Here is a 15,742-nt window from a genome sequence, read left to right as displayed (position 1 = left end):
AGTGCTGGCTAACCTTGAGCTTCCTGCATGAGCTACCTCCCAAGTGCTGGGATACAGACATAAGCCAGCACATCCACTCAGACTTCTTTTAAATAAACAAAAAGCTTGCACTCATCAGGAGTGGTCCCTAACAGCTCATGACCACTGCCTCCTTTCAGAACAGGTCACCTAAGCCAAGATCCAAGCTGTAAGAGCATTCGCCTACCTGCCTTAGACCTTCAGGGATTTAAACTACTCTTTCTTAAAATGCTATTTTATGTGTATGGATATTTTCCCTGCTTGTCTGTGCACCATTTACTGAGGCCAGAAGAGGGCACTGGATCCCTGGAACTGGAGTTATAGACCATTAGGAGCCACGCTATGAGTGCTGGGTCCTTTGCAAAACCACCCAGTAAAGTTCCAGGATAGCTAGGACTGTTACACAGAGAAACTCTACCTTGAAAAACAAAAAATGAAATGAAGTTAACACATCAAAATTTAAGCATCTAGATGTTTTGACATTGTGAATCAATAATATTGGTCAATTTAGCCAGGTGTGGCGGCCCACTCCTTTAATCCCAGCAGTTGGGAGGCAGAGGCAGGCAGATCTATTTGAGTTCCAGACCAGCCAGGTCTACAGAGTGAGTGCTAGGACAAGCGCCAAAAAACTTTACTGAGAAACCCTGTCTTGAAAAACAAAAAACAAGCAAAAAAAGCCCACAACATCATTTGACAGCAGCTCATTTAGACAAAGGTATTAAAATGATGCAACTGCCAACAGCCCCTGACAGGTGACCATCCCTCTTTAACTCTGGACTACATCTCAGTCCTACCACTCTTTTCTTTGAAAATCATCTGCACAGCATTTATTTCAACAGTAACCAAATCAGGTTAATTCTACTTGAGTTTAAATTCAAGCGACCATCAACCGTCAAACCATCACACCTAACAGGGTTTTAATTTGCAGTACAGGCTTGAACACTCCTATGCTAAAACTTCTTTTAGAGCTTTATGCCAGATTTTGAACTTCCAGATTAGGAACGCTAATCTGCCAAACCTGCACATATTCCATAAACAAAACGGCTTCTGAAACTAGGCGTTTCGTGTTAAGGCACACTTAGCCTGTTGCACCTATACCACAGATTACTGTGAATGGAGTTAAAGCATGTCAGGAGCTTTAAGGAGGCCCTGGTGTGTAGTAAGGAGAGATTAGTCACCGAGAGGAGGCAGCTACTATGACAGGAAGGCGGCAGTAACTAAAAAAGGCAGTAACTTTTAGGACCAATAACTTCAACTTGGGCCTTTTTGCTGGGAAATTTGCATACGCCTGTCACAGCGAAGTACATGCAGCAAGCTACCGCAGGATTCCTCCGGAAGGCAATAAAGCCAGGCAGAGTTGGGGGAGGCGCAGGCCGACTGCCCCAAGGATACCCCGGGGAGAAGGGATACTGCTGGCGACCCTGCACCCTTCAGGGGCCCACGCACGGGTCGGAAGGCTCAGTGTGTGTCACTAAATTGGCTCCGCCTCCACCGCAGACTCGTGGAGTCGGACCAGGGCGCTGTGCGGAGACCATGCAAAGCCCGGAAGGGCGAGGCGGCGGCCCGACCGCGGGAACGCCGTGGACCCCTTCCTTCCCAAGCGCTGTTTCAAGACGAAGAGCACCCAGGCCCACCTCGCTGGGGAAGCCTTGTCCCCTCAGGAAACCGCCTGCGCGGCTTCGCGTGCGCTCTCAGGCGGCGGGAACAAAGCGCGCTGACCTTCAGCCGGGGGCGGGGCGGCGCGCAGGAGGGACGGGCCCGCCATCCGCCGCCACCCGGACGGCTGATGGGGCCACCGCCCGCCTCTGCTAGCGGCCATAGCGCATCGCCCCGTCCGCGCCACCCAACCCCCGCCTCCGCCTCCCCGGACACTGTCCAGCCGCCCGCCACGCCGTTACCCGTCGGGACCGCACCTCGCGCCTCCTGCGGCACTAGCGCCCGTGTAAAGCTCGCTCCGGGGCTGCGCCGCCGTGGCCGCCAACAAAACCACCTGCCACTGGTCGAGTCGCCAGGCTCCGCCCTCTGCTAACAAAACGGTCTGCGAATTGGCAATAGAGCTGTCTATCAACTGCGTTTAGGCGATGATAGAGGCGGCATCCAATCAAAAGCCGTTAAGGAGGCACGGCGCAGCGCTCAAGCCCGCGAGCTATATGTAAATAGAGTCGTGACGTATATTCCGGCGCACGCGCCCTTTTAAAGGTGCTGCTGGGGCGCGTGGAGGACTTAGGGCTTTCTTGTGTATTCAACTGTTTGCAACTTTTAATATTTGCGTCCTGGGCCTGTCGGCAGTTCTCTCTCCAGGTTACCTGCCGCCCCTGGACTGGGGAAAGCACCGCCTACTTCCCAAGGCCTTGCGGCCCCCAGTCTACGGGGTCTGCCCTGCTGATAGTAAGAAAACTCCAACTTACCTGATAAGAAATAAAGGAGCTGGGTGTTGGTGGTGCACGCCTTTAATCCCAGCACTCGGGAGGCAGAGGCAGGCGGATCTCTGTGAGTTCGAGGCCAGTCTGGTCTACCGAGCGAGTTCCAGGACAGGCTCCAAGACAATACACGGAAACCCTGTCTCGAAAAACCAAAAAAAAAAAAAAAAAGAAAGAAAGAAAGAAAGAAAGAAAGAAAGAAAGAAAGAAAGAAAGAAAGAAAGAAACGGCCTGCAGATGTGTTTTCCTAAAGTCTACAGGCAGGGTCTTTAAAACAGGTGTGTAGTGGGACGTATTAGATGAGAGGTGGAGGTGAGAGGATGAGCCATTTGTCACTTTCAACCATAAGCAAGTTTAGGGCCCCCTACATGAGACCTTGTCTCAAAAATAAAACTCAAAACGAAGTATGTTTGCTGGAGTCCAGAAGGCTTACAGTGCTGAGTTTTACTGTACTATTTCTCTCCCATCCTTAAATCGGAACTATTCATGTACAAAATTGAGAAAAGCAAATATGCTCATGTTTTTACTTAATTTCTATTTGGAGCGTGGGATGAGTAGGAAGTGGTTAAAGCAGACAAGCATAGAAAATAGTTTTGCAGCCAGGGACTCCATTTGGTTTTAGCTGTGCAAACACTCCTCTTCTAATACGGCACTTGGCAGTCTAAAAGCCCCTCCTCACATATAATTTTTTTTTTAATCTTAAAAAAGAAAAGGACAATACCCTTGGGCCCTTGAGCACTTTCTTGGACTAAATAGTATTTCTGATCTTTACTATTACTTCGCTTTTGTATAAAGTTTCCTTGCTACTTTGCAATCTGTGTGTAGCTTTATTTCAATTCCTTGAAAAAAATGTTCAGACCCCCAACAACTGGTAACAAGCTTAATAAAGATATTTCATTATTTATTATTTTCAGACAAGGTCTCACTCTGTAGCCCTGGCTGTCTTTGAACTCACAAAGAAAGATCTGCCTGCTTCTGCCTCCTGGGATTAAGGGCAGTCACAACCATACCTGGGTTAATAAAGCTATATGAATATGGACTGAAGCATTGGGCTTAAGAGAGGTGCTCAGAAGAAAAATACAGCCCAGGGCATTGATGTGGGGGGTCTAAAGCATGATGCTACTTAAGTTTTAGATTTACTAAATTTTTAAATTTAATCTTTTGTTTTATTTGTTTTGTTTTTTCGAGACAGGGTTTCTCTGTGTAGTCATAGCTGTCCTGGAATTTGCTCTGTAGACCAGGCTGGTCTCAAACTCAGAGGTCGGCCGTCGGCCTGCCTCTGCCTCCCGAGGGCTGGTATAAAAGGTGTGTGCCACCACCCAGTTTAAATTTAATCTTTGGGCCGGGCGTTGGTGGCGCACGCCTTTAATCCCAGCACTTGGGAGGCAGAGGCAGTCGGATCTCTGTGAGTTCGAGGCCAGCCTGGTCTACAAGAGCTAGTTCCAGGACAGCCTCCAAAGCCACAGAGAAACCCTGTCTCGAAAAACCAAAAAAAAAAAAAATTTAATCTTTGCCAGGCGTTGGTGGCACACGCCTTTAATCCCAGCACTTCGGAGGCAGAAGCAGGCAGATCTCTGTGAGTTCGAGGCCAGCCTGGTCTACAAGAGCTAGTTCCAGGACAGCCTCCAAAGCCACAGAGAAACCCTGTCTCGAAAAACCAATAAAAAAATTAATCTTTAACTGTTGCTGTCAATTTCATCCTTTGAGCAATTGGATTTAGAGAGCCACAGGATTACAATGGCTCCTACAGTAAGTAAGCCTGGCTTTCAGCTGGGCATTAGTGGCACACGCCTTTAATCCCAGCACTCGGGAGGCACAGGCAGGCAGATCTCTGTGAGTTCGAGGCCAGTCTGGTCTACAGAGTGAGTGCCAGTATAGGCTCCAAAGCTACACAGAGAAACCCTGTGTCTAAAAACAAAAAACAAAAAAGAAACAAACAAACAAAAAAAGATCTGGCTTTCAGCAGCCTGTACTCATGTCTTACAGATGAACTGTCTTTCATCCAAGACTGTCTCTCTTGTTCAATGCCTGCATTTAAATCCAAAGCCTGAACTATTTCTTATATCTATTTAATACTGTTTTTTGTTTGTTTTGGGTTTTTTTGGGGGGGATGGTTTCGAGACAGGGTTTCTCTGGCTTTGGAGGCTGTCCTGGAACTAACTCTTGTAGTCCAGGCTGGTCTTGAACTCACAGAGATTCACCTGCCTCTGCCTTCCACGTGCTGGGATTAAAGGCATACGGTACCACGCCTGGCTCTGTTTAATATTGCTAACTTTGCTTTGCTATGACTTGTCTTGAAATTCTTTTCTGAAGCATAGTTAAGGATCCAGTTTTATCTAAGTGGAGGTCCCTAAGAAGGAAGGAAATGCATCAGGCTACTTAGCTGTCTCTCCACTGCTGTTGACAAGGGTACAAGGGAGGTATTTCCTCTATATAGTCTAGAGCCAGAACAGGGAGTTGGGTACCAGCCTCAGTCTCCCCATGTCAGTTTATAGAAAACATCCAATTTGGCTAGCAAAAAAAGGCAGGGATGAACAAATGGTCTTCATTTCTTAGAAATTAGCCCCTTTGTCAGGTGAAGGTTGCTTTGGAAACAATTTCAGAATTTCAGTCTGATATTTTTAGCAAATGATTCCTGCTCGCCGGGCGTTGGTGGCGCATGCCTTTAATCCCAGCACTCGGGAGGCAGAGGCAGGCGGATCTCTGTGAGTTCAAGACCAGCCTGGACTACCAAGCCAGTTCCAGGACAGCCTCCAAAGCCAGAGAAACCAAAAAACCAAAAAAAAAAAAAAAAAAAAAAAAAAAAGATTCCTGCTCTGTACTGTTTGTAACAGGAAAAAGTTTAAAACCATGAGGGCTCCCGATGGAGGAATTAACAACCGGGGTTACTGTCTTAATTGAGTTTTCATCTGTCAAACACAACCTAAAGGATAAAGGGTTTATTTTAACTCATAGTACAGGTACACTCTATTCATCATGGTGGGGATGTCAAGGTGACAGCACCAGCTGGTCACAGTAAGTCTATAGTCCCAAGCCCACTTTCTCCTTTTCGTGCAGTCCAGTATCCCCTCCCCCACCATCCAAGGAATGGTCCTGCCCATAACTAAGAGGGGTCTTCCCACATCGATTATCTATTGAATATAATCCCTGGGATCAGGTATTATAATCTCCTAGATGAGTATAGTTTCTTGCTTTGGCAATGCTGACCTTGATAGCTGGTTACAAACCTCAGTGATATCTAGACTGTGTCCTACTCAGTAAGCTCTGCTATCCATGGGGACATTCCTGCCTCTTCCTTCAATCACCAGGTTTGCCTTTAGTGAGAGTAATGGGGGAGGGAAAGAAGCAAAGACAAATGCCAGCATTTTCAAATTTGAGAGTCTGTTTAATACTCTCAGGTCTACTTCCTGTCATATCATCTACCCCACCTTGGGGTTAGTAGGGGGGCATCAAGGTGGTAGAGCCCCCATGGGAGCTGGTGCTGGCTCCTCAATCTGATGGAGGTGGGTGACTAGCAGATGAGCAACATTCTCCCAAAATTTTCTCATTTGTAAGGACCTTGAGAATGCTTTCCTGAGTTGCTACAACCAAGTAGGCCAAGTTGCATGGGTTTATTAACCAGGACAGATCTTTGGAGACTGAAAACTGAAATGCATATGTGGTAGCTAAGCTGTACTTCAGCCACCCTCCAGCACCCTCCTTGCACCCTCCAGCTCCTGGGGCTCCAGGCCTTCCTTGGACGGTGTAATCCCAACTGCTGTCCAAACATGGCCTTCCCTTAGGTCCCAATCCTAGGCCCACCCTCATGATTTCATTGTGATGGGATTAGTCTAGGGCCATCTCCAGATGTCATATGCATAGACACCAGGAATTGGGTGTTGAACAGACCTATGGGGGACCCTGTGCAACTCACCTGATGTTAAAACAGGCTTTGGTAGTTGTGATATCTGGCTGTTCAAATGCTGTCAGGCAGAGGTTAAAGGCTAGGGACTCCTGGGTAAGACTCCTAACTAGCTGGTGACCCTGGGCAAGTGCCTGTGCCTCTGTTTCCCCATGTGCCTATTTAGGGAGGCTTGGGAGGGTGGGTTGGAGTAGCATTAGGTGAGTTGTGACTTTGAGGCAAGTATTAGCTGTCCTCATTGGCTCCTGTCCATCTATGTAATAGTTACAAGGGAAGGAATCCAACCAGTCAGGTCCTACCAGCCAGAACCAACATCCTAGCAGATCCCTTTAATCCTACCCATCAGAGTGGCTCAACCCACACCAAGGACTGTCTACACTCAGTCCCACATAGGCCCTGTGCTCAGGAAAGTGAATATGAGGGCAGCCAGGAGTAATGCAACTGTGGGATTTATATGATGAGCTGAGGACCAATTCTGACAACTTCCCAAAGCAATTAAACCCAGGGCTTGGCACATGCTAGGCAAGCACTCAACTGTTGAGCTATATTCTTGGGTGGTCTTATTAAATTGCCCAAGCTGACCTTGAACTCACTCTGTAGCTCAGATTGGCCTTGAACTCATGATCCTCCTGCCACAGGCTCCCAAGTAGCTGGGGATTGGGCAGCCTGTACCACCATATCTATCTCTAACAGCCCTTTGAGTGGCTAGAAGGGCCAGTTCAGTTCATAGGTGCCACGCGCCTGCTGCGCAGCCTGTATCTGAGAATGTGTGGAGGGTATCGGGATTGATGACACAGAGACCAGTCTACGATGTAAAGAAAACTTTAAGCAGGCTCCAAAAAGGCTCAAGAAAACTTCCCAAGAAAGGCTTTCCTCCAGAAAAGCTTCTGTTCCCTGTCTTACCCCTGGCTGGTTCTGCTCTGACACCAGAGACTGACTTGGTGGGTCAGAAGAGGTGGTTAGTCTTTGGAAAAGGTCGAGGTCAGGGCGTCCCACGGGCAAGCCCTTTTCAGGAACTTATTGCCCCAGGCACTGTATTGTTTTTAGTAAACATGTTTTTAGTAAACATTGTCTTACAGATGCCTGGTCCCAGGCTGATGGGGAAGTGGGTCTCTGGCCAAGGTCTGTTGTCCCTATACATAGGTTTGCTTCTGGCTTGGATGTCACCCTCAGTCCACCTGCCTACATCTGGAGCTGTTCACACCCTGGCTGTCCTTCTAGGCCTCTTAGGAGTTTGGAAGAAAGTGGAGAATAATGTCAAAGTCCCATCTGTCTACATGCTCCCACCTTAGCCCCTCCTCCTATCATTTAATTCTTCTGAGAAGCCTTTGCTTCCAGCCAGAACTCCCACCATCACTTTGCCTGCTTCCTCCATTCATCATTTGATTATGCAGCTTTTAACACCTGTCCCCTGTCCCTATCTTCCCACTCCTAGAGGTGTCAAGGCTTTTGGAAGAAAGGATCCAGGAGCTGATTTTGGCCAAGGCCCTACAGTAGCCAGCAGCCAGATACAACATAGGACCTATGACTATCTCAGGTTGGCTCATGTCCCTGCTCAGTGCAGGGGAGCCCGGTAAGGAGGCTTCCTCAGGGGCATGTGCCTCTTCCCACTGGTATGACAGCAATTAGGAGGGAAGATGATGCCAGACTGTAGCCCTGGCTAGCAGGGTATCATGTAGGTAATTAGTGGGCCTGGGTAGTCTGGCATTTTGTGATATGAATGCTGGGCTTGGAACTTCCCATCAGGAACTTGAAGAACTCCACAAGATTTGCTCCCTGAAGAATAGCTTTTTGAACCCCACAAGATGTATAGTCATTATCATCTTCATCAGAGTGGCTGTGACTTCCTCCAAGAGATTCAAGATTGAGCCTGTCAATGTTTCCTCACAAGATGTGGTGAGGAAGGTCATTAGATCCTTACCTGGGATACGACTTTCTCCTGCACCTCCCTCCCTGCATGTAATTTTGCTTTAGCTGCACAGCTTGGCAGATGATAGTCTACAGGGGGTAGAAAGTTAAAGCTGGGGAGTATGACTCCATCAACGTATCTGTCACGTCTGCTGCGCGGCCTGTGTCCGAGAACGTGCGGAGGGTGTCGGGGACTGACAACACAGAGACTCGTTCAACGATGTAAAGAAAACTTTAAACAGGCTCCAAAAAGGTTCAAGAAAACCTCCTAAGAAAAGCTCCCACCAGAGAAGCTTCTGCTCTCTCCTCTACCCTGGCTGGTTCTCCTCTGACCAGAGGTGGATGTGTGTGGGTTTTTGAAGGTGCGGTTAGTCTCTGGACAAGGTCGAGGTCAGGGCGGTTTCCGTGGGAAGGCCTTTCCCAGGAACTTATTGTATCATTTTTAGTAAACATATTTTTACTAAACATTGTCTTACAGCTGCCTACTCCCAGGCAGAAGGGGAAGTGGCCAGGAACTTATTGTATCGTTTTTAGTAAACATGTTTTTACTAAACATTGTCTTACAGCTGCCTACTCCCAGGCAGAAGGGGAAGTGGGTCTCTGCTCAAGGTCTGGTGTTCCCACAGTATCCATAGGGGAAGTCATGCAGGAATGAGATCAGTGATGGTGGCTGTTTGGGGATGGCCCATGCTTTTTTTTTTTTTTTTTTTTTTTGAGACAGGGTTTCTCTGTGGCTTTGAAGGTTGTCCTGGAACTCACTCTGTAGACCAGGCTGGCCTCGAACTCACAGAGATCCGCCTGCCTCTGCCTCCCGAGTGCTGGGATTAAAGGCGTGAGCAACCAACGCCCGGCCTATTAGCTATTTTGATTATTATTTTTTTAGACTGTATTTGTTTGTCTGTGTGTGGGTTTGTGCACCTATGTCCAAGTGCCCTTGGAGGTCAAAGCCATTGGATTCCCTGGAGCTGGAGTTACAGGAGGCTGTGAGCCATCTGAACTGGGTACTGGGTACTAACCCAGAGCCTCTGGAGGAGCAAACTGTGCCCTTAACTGCTGAAATACTGAATTTCCCCAGTCTCAGTTACAGTTCTGAATTTTTCCCACACACTATCTGGTCCTTTGAACTACTTCTTCCTGAGCTCTGCTTGTTAAAGAAAAACTAGTTCACACCTGCTTTTCTGCTACAGAGAGTAGAGGTGGCAAATGGTTGTCTGCTTCCTGTGGCTGCTGTGAGGAAGTATCACAAGTCAGAAGCTTGCAGTAGCAGAAACATTCTCATTGGCTGTGTAGAGCCATGGTTGGGGAAGGGCCTGGTACTCTCTGGAAGTCCATACCTCTTGTGTTCCTGTCTCCCTTTCTCTGCATTTATGGTGTCTGGTTCTTTCCTTCCAGCAATACCAGTTGTATTAGACTTAACACTCCCACACACGCACTTTCCAAATGTTCCATCTCCCATGACTAGGGCCTGAGATCAATGCCAGAGGCAGACACTGGCAGGAAGAGTGGCTGGTACTATAGCATGTCATGCAGGTAGGGCTGTCCTGTGATTGCCACCTCTGCAACTTGGATTTGAAAATATCACTTGGGAATCAGCCATGTGGGGCTGATGAAGATTTGCTATTTTCTCCCTTAGGGACCCAGCTGGTGGCTATGTGTCACTAGGTTGTCCCTTGTGCATTTGTTGGCAGACCACTTCTCCTGACTCTGCCCACTGCTGCTGTAGGAGAGGGAGAACATTCAATGCCTAGACTGCCCTGCTGCCCTACTCTGCCAGCTTCCCCATCTGTACTGCCTAGAGGAACCCAGTGTTGGTGCCTCCATCCCACTCGGTCCAACACACTGCACTGCTGTTCCTTTCCTTCTTGGGTTTTACTATTTATTACATGAGACTCTTGGCTGCTGCCACCAACACTCCATTTGTTTCGTCTCAGATTACAGCTGGGGTGTGGCTCAGGGATCTTGCCTATGTGCGGAATACTTGTAGACGCTACAGCCATACTGCTGAGCCCATTCACCCCTCTGTACTACTGCAGCTGAGATCCACAGTGAACCTTGTCTTAGACACTGGCTGATTTATGGCTTTGCGGCCTCTCCAGTCCCCGCCTTATCTCCTCATGGTGACATGGGTAAACCTGAGATGTTTCTGGACTGTGCTGATGTGTGAGGCTCCATTCTAAAAAGCCATCTCTCTCAGGACAGCCACCTGTGGAACCTCAGCTTCCAGGCTGGAGATGCAGTCACTCTAAAGCCTCATGAGAGACCACAGAGATACAAGGTACCCAAGTGGGCATCTCCAATGATCCCATCTGATGACTATTTGAGAGACCTTGTAGTCTCACATCACAACACATGCCTATGGTACCCCACACTGCCAAGTGTCTCCAGGACAGCTCTCAATGAGCTCTATCACAAGGACAAAGGGGCAGAGTGTTTATAGCAGACATCAGCACACTTGCCACATGGGCTCTGTGGCATCTGGAACCCACACCTGCCCCTGGTTTCTCTGGAGGTGGCCTTTATAGGCCAGGTTCTGGCTGCGGTCCAGACCCACCCTTTCTTTTCTTTTCTTTTTTTTTTTTTTTTAATCAGAGAAAGCCAGACACATCCAGCATGGGTGCTGATTCTTAGCATGAGTGAACAACCAGATGGGAGCAGGTAGGGAGGAAACACTCGAAGCTGGACCCAAAGACCCCTTATCTCACAGGCCAGTAGTGCTGATCTGGGCTTGCTGTCATAACAGTAGTCGAGAGCAGGTTGCCAGGGCACTACCCCACAGGGTAACTGTCCTGCTCTCAGTTGCTCTGGGAAACATGCAGAGCCAGGGAACAAACTGAGCAGCCTTTGTCTGAGGCTCAGGGGGATCTGTTGGGCTGATTCGGCCTTTTTCCTACTCTAATACCACCAAATGTGCCAACACAGCGGAGATTAACTCAGCTCACCAATGTGAGGGAAATTCCTCGGGCAGGCTGACTGAAGGGGCACAATTGACTAGGTGGCCTATGTTGTAAGCTGCTGACCAGGCACCCATAGGCCAGCTCTCCAAGTGCTGAGAGGGCAGAGCAGGCTTCAGTGTTCAGAAGAATTTATTATCAGTGTCCCAGAGCTGCAATCACTCTGCCTGATTCAGGTGTGAGAACAGCTGTAAACATGACCAGGGCACAGGGCCTGAGTAGGTGTGGCCACAGTCCATGGTGGCCAGACTGGCAGGTATACTCCTTCTAGGCTGTTGTGATATCACTGGAGGCTGCCATTCTGTAACATCTGAAGATACTCCTTGTGTAGTTTCTCCTGGGCTTCAAAGACCTTCTTCAGTTTCTTGACCTGCCCTTTGCTCAGCTCTTTGCCTTCAGTGTCATGGGTAGGCAGACCCTGGAAGGACCACACAAATGTCATCAGTTCCCTTTTCCCTTCAGGCCTCATTCCTGCTGAGAGAAAACACCTCTCTCCCTGACTCAGACACATTTAGACTTAGAGTCCGCATCCATGCCCTTGTTTATCCAGTGTGTTTCTAAGACGGGACAGATCTCAAGATTGGGGCTGGCTGTGCAGCAGAGGTATATGCCTTTAATCCCAGTACTAATGGCAGAGGCAGATGGAGTTGAGTTCTAGGATAGCCAGCCAGGGCTGCATAAAGAAACCCTGTCTCAACAAACAAACAAACAAACAAATATAGGGGCTGGCTTCAGACTTGAGATCTTCCTGCCTCCATGCCCAAAGTGCTGGGATCACAGGTGTGTGGCATTATACTTCTGTGTGGCTATCTGGTCACCACCCTCAGTCCAGTGTGCTGATCTGACAGTGGGGTTCTAGCAGCTGAGACTAGAGAAAAGTGACAGAAGTCTGGAGCAAAGTTCCACTAAGGCCTATAACTTCTCAGCTAAGAAGTGGCCAGGGAGAGTTATGTAGTGATGAATCCATGAGACTTTGGGGAGACACTTAAGGGACACCAAAACATCCCCAGGGAGGAGGCAGGGTTATGATCTTGCACTTTGGGTAGTTGGGAGGATCCCCAGAGAACCTGCATATCCTTTTTCTGTCACCTTAAACTGGGGCTGGGGTCATACTCTAGTGACAGGGGCTGGAGGGTCCCAGCTGCCCTTATAGCCTTCTCCAAACAGGAGACCCACTGGCCCAAGGCTGAAAGTCCCTGGACTCTTCAGCTTGGAGGATGTGTGCTACCAAAGTCTAAAGAGTGAGGGGTTGTCTTACATTTTCGTCAAACTTGGAATACTTGTCGATTTCTGACAGGAACATCTCACTGGGTGCAATCTTCATCTTGGCCAGCTTTGCTGCCTAGAACACATAACACACACAAACATACATGTCACATAGGCCCGTCCACCACCATGCTGCCTGCTCTACCACCTCCACCACACGGTTTCCAAACTCTTAAACTCAACATAAACCCAGAAGGACTGGGAGAGGGGCAACCAAAAGCAGGGAGCAAAAGACCATCTAAACATCCAGAGGCCTGAGTGGCTACAGCAATCCTCAAATGGCAGGGCTGTGAAGCTGCTGGCACTGGGGATCCACCATGGCAACCTTTCCTTTGCTGATGCCAGGATACCATTTGAGGGGTGGAGTCTGAGGCCAGCTCCCTCACGGTGCCTGGTCCAAGCCCAAAGGTGGCACAGAGAACTGAGCAGCAGGAGTAAAAGTGCAGTTTTTGCCCAGGAGATCTTACACCCCCAAAAAACAAGTGAAATAGTTACTTCTTGCTCCTGTTTCCTCCTGGCTGCCTCTTCTTTCTTCCTCCTCTTCTCTTCTTCAGCCTAGGGAAACAGCATACACCTGAGACATGCTCTTGAGCCCACCCTGCTGTCCGGCCAGGCCCTACCCATGGTGTTTGTCCTTGAACCTGTACGTCAGCCTTCAGTCACCCAACTATCAACTTTGCTCCTTTCTCAAAGGTCCCTGGGAGAGCTGCCCTGACCCTGCTCTACAAGCTGGTGTCCACACAACACAATGCCCACCTGTGCCTGGCCCAGGGAGCACAATGACCCCAAGGTTCCCATTCATTGGCTCCAGAGTTATGATAGTGGGTCTTGTATTGCTGTATATAGCTCAGGTTAGCCTACAACTCATGATAATCCCTCTGGCTTAGTCTCCTGTGTACTGAGGCTACAGATGTGTAACTTACTATGACAACACATTTCTGTTCTTTCTCCCTTTTGACACCCAAGTCCTTACACACAGGGGCCCTCCCCATCACTGAGAGTGAGGACAGGGAGAGGGACACTTGGCACCAAGAGTAAGCCAGGTAGCTACACAGACATGTCCTAAGTGATGAGCTTCACTTTACCTGAGGGATACCCACCAGCCCCCACTTTGTTTTTTTCCCGAGACAGGGTTTCTCTGCGTAGCTTTGGAACCTGTCCTGGAACTCGCTTGGTAGTCCAGGCTGGTCTCAAACTCACAGAGATCCGCCTGCCTCTGCCTCCCGAGTGCTGGGATTAAAGGCGTGCGCCACCAACGCCCGGCTTAAACATCTATTCTTAAGGCAACATAAAAAGAATCAAGCAGTGTTACAGTGTTTTCATTTTCAGCAAACTCAAGGTCCATCACTTTGACTTTACTAACCCTTTTCTTCTCTTCCTTCTCTTTCAGTAAGGTGTCTCGGTCTACCAACTTCACCACTGTTGGCAGTCCTGAAAGCAGACAGTCAGTGAGACACAGGAACTGTGACCTGCCCATTTGCTAGGCTCTACGCCTGGCCTATTAGCCAAGGCCCCAATACCATCTCACACAAGCAAAACTGATGCCAGGTGAAGAAAACGGGTAAAAAGAAAAAACAGGCTGGGTGCACATCAAGGATAGAATGCCTGCCTAGCACCGTTTGTGGTCCAGGGATTCCAAACCTGTGCTACAAAAACACAAAACCATGGTAAAATGGGAAGGCCTTGCCTGTCTGCAGTCATCAAATCCAACCCATCATTTTAGCAGGTGCGGTGGCTTACACCTGCAATTCCAGCACTTGGGAGGCTGGGGCAAGAGGGCTACCAGGAATTCAAGTCTAGCCTGGGCTACATAGTAAAATATTGTCTGGAAAAAAAATATTAAGAACAGTGCACTTTCTGCCATCTTTTTCCTTCTTCACACAAAAAAAGATGCTTTGGTGTGCTGAGCAAACCCTTGGAAAGAAATGAGCTGAATGTTCAAGTCAGCCATTGCCATCAGTCACCTTCATATCAGCACAGGTGGCCTGGACAAGCTCTTCCTTCCTACCCTGTATGATTCTTTGAATAATAAAAAGTTGGAAGGAAAAAACTTTTTGTAGCAAAAGGCTCCACGAAGTCAGAAAGCACACAGTGAGGCTGGGGTACTTGCAGCTTATCTCCATAAAAGTGTGAGGGAAGGCTGCAAACAGAAAATGAGCTGGGGAAAGAACACAGCACTAAAGCGAGTAATAAGCTGTCTCCTAGATGATGGGGGGAGGGGCACATCCGAGAAGACACTTACTCTGCTTGGGATTCTTCAGTCGCATGTGAAAGCACCAGTGCCCTTGGGCCCCTAGACTACTGCTGTACTACACTGCCTCCCAGCATCCTTCTAACCACCACAGGGGGCACCTCAAGGGATTACCCACCTTCGTGGTCTTCAAACCGAACCCCGAGTTCAGGCAGGATGTCATCCCGGAGAGCATCACTGAGCTGCAGAACCTCAAGGACTGTAGGCAAGAAATAGCATCTCAAGACTACAGAAGGCCTAGGCACCCCAAACCTGTGCTTCCTCCAGTGCTGGCAAGTGGGTACTGGTTGCCAGATTTGGAGAGAAGGCAAAGAAGCCAAAGGCTACCTATGCCAACACTGCCAAAGAAATCCAAGGTAGAGCACAGGCCCACAGCCACCCTCATGGTGAGTCTACAGGATCCAATGAGGATAGTCAGATGTTCTAGTACTGCAGCTCAGTGCTGGGAGCCAGGGCCTGTCTGTTCCCAGACATGCTGAGCAGGAGAAGTCAGGTTGCCTGGTATGGCCAAACTTTGTCCCACAATGATAAGGTTCCATACCACTCAAAGCCATGGTCATAACCAGCCGCTCAGCACTGAGGCCGTGTCCCCTCATGTATGTCTCCAGGCTAATGTTACACCTACTCAGGGTCTCTGCACTGAGTCATCCTGATGTCCCAAAGGGCTTTTTCTTCCCCAAACATTGTCACCTCACACACCCCATGGGGCCACTTCAGCAGTTTTGTGCATGTCTCTGAGGGCTAAGAGCTCCTTGGATGCTCGAGAAGACCTAGCCCCCTCTACAGCTCCGAATGTCCACCCTCCCAAATTAGAATGTAGTTGGAGTAAATGGTGTCCATGGTTCAGGCTAGGTCTGGAGGCAGCAGCACTGTGTGATAGTGAGGAGCCCATGCTAGAGTGATAGGAGGTGGAGCTGTACAAGAAAGCCCTGCACTGAATGCTGAGAGCTGATCTGAAGATTACTTTTGTTACGCACTATCCACCTTAATAAATTATGTGCCTGCCTGAGCCTAGTCCCCTACTGGG

At 48.8% G+C, this 15,742-nt stretch overlaps 2 protein-coding genes across 6 annotated transcripts in view; both read right to left on the bottom strand.

Annotated features, from left to right (window-relative positions):
* Nucleotides 1-2,060, bottom strand: part of Nap1l4 (nucleosome assembly protein 1 like 4) — a 35,096-nt gene extending 33,036 nt beyond the window's left edge. For 2 of the 3 annotated variants that reach the window (XM_005064135.4, XM_005064133.4), the window contains exon 1: nucleotides 1,932-2,060. The gene's annotated coding sequence lies outside the window, so the exon portion shown is untranslated. Of the gene's footprint in view, nucleotides 1-1,652; nucleotides 1,836-1,931 lie in introns of those variants that run through there. The other variant, XM_040750927.1, reaches the window with a different exon arrangement.
* A 9,252-nt stretch (nucleotides 2,061-11,312) lies between these two features.
* Cars1 (cysteinyl-tRNA synthetase 1) overlaps nucleotides 11,313-15,742 on the bottom strand; it is a 51,170-nt gene continuing 46,740 nt past the window's right edge. For all 3 annotated transcript variants that reach the window (XM_040750898.1, XM_040750908.1, XM_040750918.1), the window contains 5 exons: nucleotides 14,834-14,914; nucleotides 13,828-13,895; nucleotides 12,960-13,019; nucleotides 12,457-12,540; nucleotides 11,313-11,616 (listed from right to left, as the gene is read on the bottom strand). In XM_040750898.1, coding sequence (XP_040606832.1) covers nucleotides 11,482-11,616; nucleotides 12,457-12,540; nucleotides 12,960-13,019; nucleotides 13,828-13,895; nucleotides 14,834-14,914 — 428 coding nt within the window. In that variant the 3' untranslated portion in view covers nucleotides 11,313-11,481. The remainder of the gene's footprint in view (nucleotides 11,617-12,456; nucleotides 12,541-12,959; nucleotides 13,020-13,827; nucleotides 13,896-14,833; nucleotides 14,915-15,742) is intronic.

Source organism: Mesocricetus auratus, unplaced genomic scaffold (assembly GCF_017639785.1).
Source record: "Mesocricetus auratus isolate SY011 unplaced genomic scaffold, BCM_Maur_2.0 Super-Scaffold_4256, whole genome shotgun sequence".
Taxonomy (NCBI): Eukaryota; Metazoa; Chordata; class Mammalia; order Rodentia; family Cricetidae; genus Mesocricetus; species Mesocricetus auratus.
Note: the sequence above shows the minus strand (reverse complement) of the source record. Positions and strands in the feature narration are given on the sequence as shown.